This window comes from Pteropus vampyrus, unplaced genomic scaffold (assembly GCF_000151845.1).
Source record: "Pteropus vampyrus isolate Shadow unplaced genomic scaffold, Pvam_2.0 Scaffold107, whole genome shotgun sequence".
Classification (NCBI taxonomy): domain Eukaryota; kingdom Metazoa; phylum Chordata; class Mammalia; order Chiroptera; family Pteropodidae; genus Pteropus; species Pteropus vampyrus.
This window is the reverse complement of record NW_011888888.1, coordinates 933532-940886: the sequence shown is the minus strand read 5'-3', so window position 1 is coordinate 940886 and position 7355 is coordinate 933532. Positions and strand designations below refer to the sequence as shown.

General features: G+C 38.7%; 1 protein-coding gene across 5 annotated transcripts in view; it reads right to left on the bottom strand.

The window, feature by feature from the left end:
* SLC26A5 (solute carrier family 26 member 5) overlaps positions 1-7355 on the bottom strand; it is a 44984-nt gene that overhangs the window by 17957 nt on the left and 19672 nt on the right. For all 5 annotated transcript variants that reach the window (XR_896165.2, XR_896166.2, XR_002781580.1 and 2 more), the window contains exons 4-6: positions 3183-3293; positions 1765-1931; positions 1041-1205 (exon numbers count right to left, since the gene is read on the bottom strand). Coding sequence is in view for 2 of the 5 variants with exons in the window: in XM_011365195.2 (XP_011363497.1) it covers positions 1041-1205; positions 1765-1931; positions 3183-3293 (443 nt within the window). In the remaining 3 variants the exon portion in view is untranslated. The remainder of the gene's footprint in view (positions 1-1040; positions 1206-1764; positions 1932-3182; positions 3294-7355) is intronic.

Below are 7355 nucleotides of genomic sequence, written 5' to 3'. Positions count from 1 at the left end.
TTTGGTTATTTGGGAATGTTTCTACCATTTGAGCCATTCTAATCTATCAAGGACACAATTTCAATGTCTCTTCCTAGACTCCTACTCTAAAGGTCTCCGTATTCGACTTTCATAAGAAGCCTGTGCCTTTTCTTCATATCACTGAACACAATTTGTAGTTTACTACATATTTATGCAGTTAATGGTTTCCCACCTGTCTTCTCATTGGACTGTGAGCTCCAAGAGGGCAAGGGCCACACTTGCCCACTGATGTGCCCAGCACAGTGTCTGGCACCTAAGTACCTACAATGGCTATAGGTCCTTCTGTCCAAGAGGAGTTTTAGCAGCATCTCAGAAGTTATATTATGTAGCACTGTGACTGTCATTTGGTTCTAATTATTTCATAATTTCCTTTACTCATGGTTTCTTTAGAAGTTGTTTCTTGGTCTCTAAATGTATGGGGATTTTAAAGCTATATTTAGTTATTAAGTGCTAATTATAGTACACTGTGTGAAAAATATAAAATTTTTAGAATTTGTGATCAGTTTAAGTTTCAACATAATTGATTATTATCATTATTCCCTATGTGCTTACAAATAATTTATGTTTTCTCTGATTTGGGTGCAAGGGTCTATACACATTTTAGTAAACTGGATAACTGTGTTAGTTACATATTTTATAGATTAACTTACTTTTTTGCCTGCTTGAGTAAGCAGTTTTTGAGAGATAGGTTCTCTGAATGCCTTTAAATTATTTGTTAGTTCCCAAAGAGAATATAATTCAGTCTTAAGGAAATGCCGTCTCTTTAGCTACTTAGGGTGAAGATGTGGTCACCAAATATAGACGCAACAAAAAATTCCCTGTGAGGTAGGCAGGAGCACATATTAACAAAATGGGACTTTAAGGCTTAATTCCTTTTCTAAGCTCTCTTTGCAGAAGAACCTTAGAATAACTGAATCTCTTCCATTTGATCGAAATTCTTGGAAAAAAGAAAAGTGAGCCTTGAAGAGAAGGAGGAAAAATAAAGAAGGAAAAATGGTACCGGTGAGTTGCTTACTTACATACACCACTGAAAAGATGCCACTGTACCGCTTCGTTTTAACGCCGAACAGATATTTCAGCATGGAGGTGAAGACGTGCACAGCTGCTGCGGTGGTGAACCCACGCACCAGGGGCTCTGTGAGGTAGATGGCCACAAACCCAAACCTACAGACTCCTAGGCAAAACTGGTTTTTTTAATGACAAAGAGACAAATAGATCAAATGATAGATCAGGAAGTTAAAACCAACAGAAAACACACAAAGGTTCTTTCCAGACCATTTTCTAACACTGCGAACTTGTACCTGCAGCAGTTAAGCAGCTGCAGGTTACATAGTCACTGGTTACACAGCAAACAATGGAAGGTTTGGAGTGGCTTGGGGTCCCAAAGAGCACTGGGCACACTCATAGTTTCCCTGTCCCTCAGAACTGGGGACATGTTTAGTCAATGTCACTTCCTGTTTCTTCCACGCAGATAAGAGACACCCTCTTTCCATTACTAACCAATCCTTCTTCAAGCTTTTCTTACTTTTTGGAATCTCCAAAACCAACTGAAGCGTGCTAGTTCCTAATAAATATCAATTTAAGTAAGGTGTGCAGTCGAACCGGTATTGCTGAGAGCTATAAACCTTGAGCACTGGATTTTTGCAGGCTGACACTGCCCACCATGTAGACCAGTCAAGAGTGCTCGATAGATATTTATGAAATGAACAAATGAGAGCCCATTTCCCTATCTGTGGGTCTTACCTGAATGATTCCTGAAAGTAAGGTCACAGACATGGCAACTTTTACTCTCAAGGCATCTCTTGCTTCTGTACCATTGGTTGCGTTTACTCCTCCTGGGATGACTATATCATCTGGGACTAATCGAACAGCCACACCACCAATCATCAGGCTAATAACAGCAAATGGACCTGAAATAACAAAGCATTAATCAGGAAAATCATCTTCAGTGTATCTGATGTGATTTTGCCAGTAGCTAGGAGACACAGGTGAAGTCAATAAATTATCGTTGAAACAAAATGGTGCTGGTCTCCTTCAGCAGTAAACCACTGTCCCTCTGTGTGTGCAGAAGGCATTCTCCAAAAATGACCATGATAATATCTTCCATCCCACATACTGTTTTAGAACCTCGACATTTCCTCATTAGAGGGTCATCTTATTCCTCTCTTCTTGAATCTGGGTAGATTTGTGACATTTCAGTAACCAAAAGAATGCAGAAGTGACTTCTGAGGCTAGGTAACAGAAGGTGACTAGCTTCCACTTGAGAGCTGTAAAACTTGCTTGTGCTGGAGCCCAGAGTGTAGAAAGCTGCAATTGGGATCACATGGAGAGAAGGAAGATGGGAAAGGGGAGGAGGGAGGAGGAAGAAAAAGGAGACAGAGAGTGGAGGAGAGGGTGAGAGGGAATGAGAGAGATAGAGAGGCAGACAGAGACAGACAGAGACAGACAGAGACAGACAGAGACAGACAGAGACAGACAGAGACAGACAGAGACAGACAGAGACAGACAGAGATTCAGGCTTCCTATCGCTGCTCTAGCCCCAGTTCCCATCTGACTCTCAACTGCATGGAGACCCTGAGCCAGAACTGTCCAGATAAGCATTTCCCAAATCCTGCCCCACAGGAACTGTGAGAGATAATGAAATGATTGCTATTGCTGTTTTAAGCTGCTAAATTGAGGGGGTTGGGTGTTTGTTATCTAGCAATGGACATCTGAAACACTGTGCGTGAGTTTGCTGATGGCAGCCTCATGCAGCACCAACACTATTATGAAACCCATATAAATCTGATCCTAAATACCATTAAACCATGTATAATTCAGAGCCTAAAATCAAATGAAAATGCAATACATTCATAGTAATTAGGAACTTGCAGTACCACTAATAAAATAAACAGGAAAACCAGATGTAAGCAAATTATATTATGAACTGAAGCACTTATTTCAACAACTGCTCTTTTTAGACCAGAAAATTGTCTTTTTTTCATTATGCCAAGATTATAAGAAAGCTGTTAGTTCTAGAAATCTTAGGGGGAGTGTATTTTTTAAAGCAGTATGCAATAACAAGCAGATGTTCCAGTAACAAACATGTTATTTCTTTGGTACATTGCAAAGCTTAGACATCCAGAAGAAAAGGTACTACATTATCAAGTGTCAGCTTTTACCTATGGATATGTGTCTGGAGGTTCCGAAAAAACAATACATGATAACAGGGTAAAACGAAGAATACAGGCCAAACACCGGAGGCACAGCTGCCAACATTGCGAAGGCTAAACCTGTGGGATTAAAACCAAACAGAAATAGGAGGATCATTAGAAAACAAAGCATTCAATGTGTTTTTATATCTTGCTAAGGATATTATAGTGCAAAGATTTTTTATCATGCTCTCTCCATTTATGTTCCCAATGAGTTCCTTTTTCCTGTTTGGATTGTTTTCTATCCTTCTTGAAGCTTCATGTGTATTGACCTACTTTGTTAGTGGTGAGCCTTACTGTAGGGGAATTGGGTGAGCAGCCAGCATCTTCATTGGGGGAATCCCCAGTTTCTTGAGGGGCAATTCACTGTCTGCCTTGGACCATAAGTTCTCTTTGGAGCTGAAGAGGCCAGGAAGAGCCTTCGTTAGCTCACAGCTCAATGTGTAGACTTTTACTTAGTTCTCCTGACATCTTTCAGTATTTTCATCCTACCATCCATTGCATGGGGGTAGATGTGGGGACCTGAGTGTCTATGTGTTACTTATTACATTGACTTTCAATCAATTCTCTTGCTTCTAGCTCTCGCCTTGACTCTCACAGTTGACAATGATTGGAGCCTCCAATTTCCCAATGTTCTGCAGGGCAGGCACCTAACTATTAACTTCCTCCCCTCTGATCAGTTGTCACTTGTCCATTGGTTGCCATCATTTTTTCCCCTGCTCCACGATGTCTACTCTCTCATTTTCTTTGCCCTTGCTAGTTTACCATTTCTATTCCTTTTAGGGGGATTTTAAGTGAATTAGGGATTTTAAGTGAATTAGGGGGATTTTAAGTGAATTAGGGATAGAAGCATGTATTCAATCTGCCATGCTTAACAAAGTTTCTTTACTAATTTAAATAATCAACCACAAGAAATTAACTTACCTTCGCTTAAATCTATATCTTTGCTATATTTTGTTTTTCATATTTACCTATCTTTATTGACTAGTGATAGAAAAATACCTTTTCCATATAAATTTGTTTGTGGGATGACTGACACCTCTCAGCAATGCTCAACCTACTGGATTATTCCGTTTTGAAAATTTCTTCCTTTCTATAATACCACATGCTCCTGGTTCTTCTTCCCCCTTTCTAGATACTTCTTTTCAGTCTCTTTTGCTGGTTTCTCCTTCTCTCTTTGGCCTTTACTGTTGAACAAAGCTTGATCTTGACTCCCTTCTCTTTTCACTCCACATTCTCTCCTTTGGTGGCCTAGTCTATTGCCATGGTTTAAATGATACCTGTATGTTAAAGATTCCCAAGTTGATATCTCTAGCCCATGTTTCTCTTTTGAGCCCATCACTTATTAAATAGAAACATGAAATGTCCTTTTGTCTACCTCACAAGCATCTCAAATTTAACATGTGCAAATTTACCCTTCAGTTCCATTCTTCCCACAGTTTTTATTATGTCTGCAATTGACACCTCCATTCCTCAGGTGTTTGAACCCGAAATTTGAGACTCATTCTTGACTATCCCTCTTCTTCACTGTCCCCACATCCAACTCATTAGCCCAGAAATTTTAAAGTAACTCTTGACACATCCTGCTTTCTCATTCTCCCCCAAATCAATACGATAGCCAGTCTTGCTAATTTTAAAATATAGCAAGATATTTAAAATATGCCGTAAAATGTAGTATCATTCTAATTCTTTCCATTTCTACAGTCGCCACCCTAGTTTAAGATGAAAGAAGGCTAACAGGTCAAAAGTAAATTTGTGGAATGGCATTTTAGTGAAACCTCAAGTAGGCAAAATCCCAGTAATGTCTCTGAAGCCTCAGTTTGCACAGGTTCACTGTAGCCATCTCCTGTAGCTTTGCCAGTTCAACCTGACTGAAGGCCAGTTTAACATCAGATACTGAGCCTCTGTCTGCTTCTCTCCCTACACTCACCTCTGTGTTGATGCCTAAATGGCTGTGGAAAATTCTCCTAAACCTGGTTTAAGGTTTTTGTTTAATAGATTTAATAGACATAATAGATCAGCCACTTGGAAAATTTAAAACTCAGCTAACTGATCATTAGAAGAAGTGATTTTTTTTTTGACAAATTAATCATTTGGTAATTAATTTTTGGCAAATTAGAGAAGGGAATAGGTTTTTGGCCAGTTGACCTAGAGGCTGTTGGAGCCATTATCACTCTTGCCTATACTGAGTCATTGTCACCTCTAATTGTCTCCCCACATTCACTCCGGTGCCCTTTCCATCAACCAAATCCATTCCTCACACAGCAGTCTCAGTGACCTTTTATAAAGATAACCCAAGTGAAAAGCACGCTGATAGTTTTCATGGCATGCAGAATGAATCTCGAAGTGCCTAACAAGGCTGGGCAGACCTGCCCTTGCCTGCCTCACCATGTTAATTCTTCCGATCAAGTCTTTAAACACCCAATTCTTTTCTTGCTAAGTGCCTTCACAGATGCAATCCCTTCTGCTTGAAATGGATTTCCCCATTCTTTACCTGCCTCCTACTAATCCTTCAGGTCTCAGCTCAAATCTCACTTTCTTAAAGAGGTTTTTGTGATTTAACTACTTAAACTAAGTGTCCCTGTGATTACCTCAAAGTACCCTGTATTTTCCCCAACAGTGTTTAACATCATTTGTAATTAAAAACGTACATGTGCTTTTATTTGCTTCACGTCTCTCTCCCTGATTGGAGAGTTAGTTGGTTCCACGAGGACAGGGAGGGCTAGGCAGATGCTTGACAAACAAGTGTAAACAGATGAATAAATTAATAAAATTTTCTTCAGCTCTTATATCGCATATAGAATCACGCAGATGCAGAGGAATTCAGTATTTCAAAGTCCCTTGTAATTAGAATATGAACTTATAGCTAAGAACCTTAACGACAACAATACCAATGGCATGTTCATTGAGTGACTGACTAACCCAACCAGTTCCTAACTATGCTGATCTGTGAAATAGTATCACCGCATTCCACATGATACTATCTCTGGGGCTTTTTAAGGGTTACATATTTCTGAAGAATTCCTTTAGACAGGCAAAGGTTACTAGAATGATAAGATAAAAACTGTGAATTTGCAATAATGATGAAATTAAACAGAAAAAAAGTCAAGCAATTGTTTGAGAAGATGGTAGTAAGAGAAATAAAAAAGAAATAAATATATTCTACTGACCTTGAGGAAGCTGAAGCACTCCTGTGCTTATGCCTGAGACCAAGTCACCCAACACATACTCCTTGAATTTGTATGCTGGCAACCACTTAGTTATGGGTAAGAACATATAAATGATATTTCTTATTTTCTTAGGAGTACATCTGGGAAGACAAAGAAAGATAGATTAAATGAGGAACATTTCTGTAGAATTCAAACCAAGGCATTTTCCTTTCCTTATATCCTAGAGATAAGTGAAAATGCACCATTGGTATAGATGATGACCTTTTCACTCTGCAGAGATCAGAGACAAGAAGAGCTGCTTCTTGCATTTTTTTTTTGCATGGGAACATCTAAATTTGCTCCATAATAATGCTCTACAACTGACCATGAAAAATAATAAAAATTTATCTTCAAAATAATTGAGATAACACAGAAGCTATTATTTTAAAAACAAAATCCTTAATGTACTTCCTGTATTGGTACAAAAGCCAAGTAGGGGAATTACTTACTGATCAAGTTAATTTTTGAATGTGGAACCACTGACCAGCAGCTTCTCATTTAGTTTTCCCCATCCTTATAAAATGAAGGAAGTTTAGACAGGTATTCTGAGCTTAATTAACATGAGTTTATTGCTCTGAGATCTTTGATTAGGTAAACTCAAAATATCATTTGTCACTGGAGTGTAGTAGTTGAGTCCATGTCTGGTTGTCCTGGTTAGGTGGAACATCATGCTGATAAAACCAAAGTCCTGAATTTTATCCCTATATAGTCCAATTAACTTTGATACATAGTCTATGTTCTGGGTCTTAGTCAGTCCTTTTGCCAGACTATACCAATAATCAACGACATCACTGACTTAGAGTATAGACAGATGAGTTCTATTTTCAATGACAGCCTTAAGTCCTCCTGGTGACAAGAAAGTAATTTATTCCATTCAAAAGATAATACATTATTGCAGCATGCACGCTATTTTATATAGTGTCTTTAGTGGTTA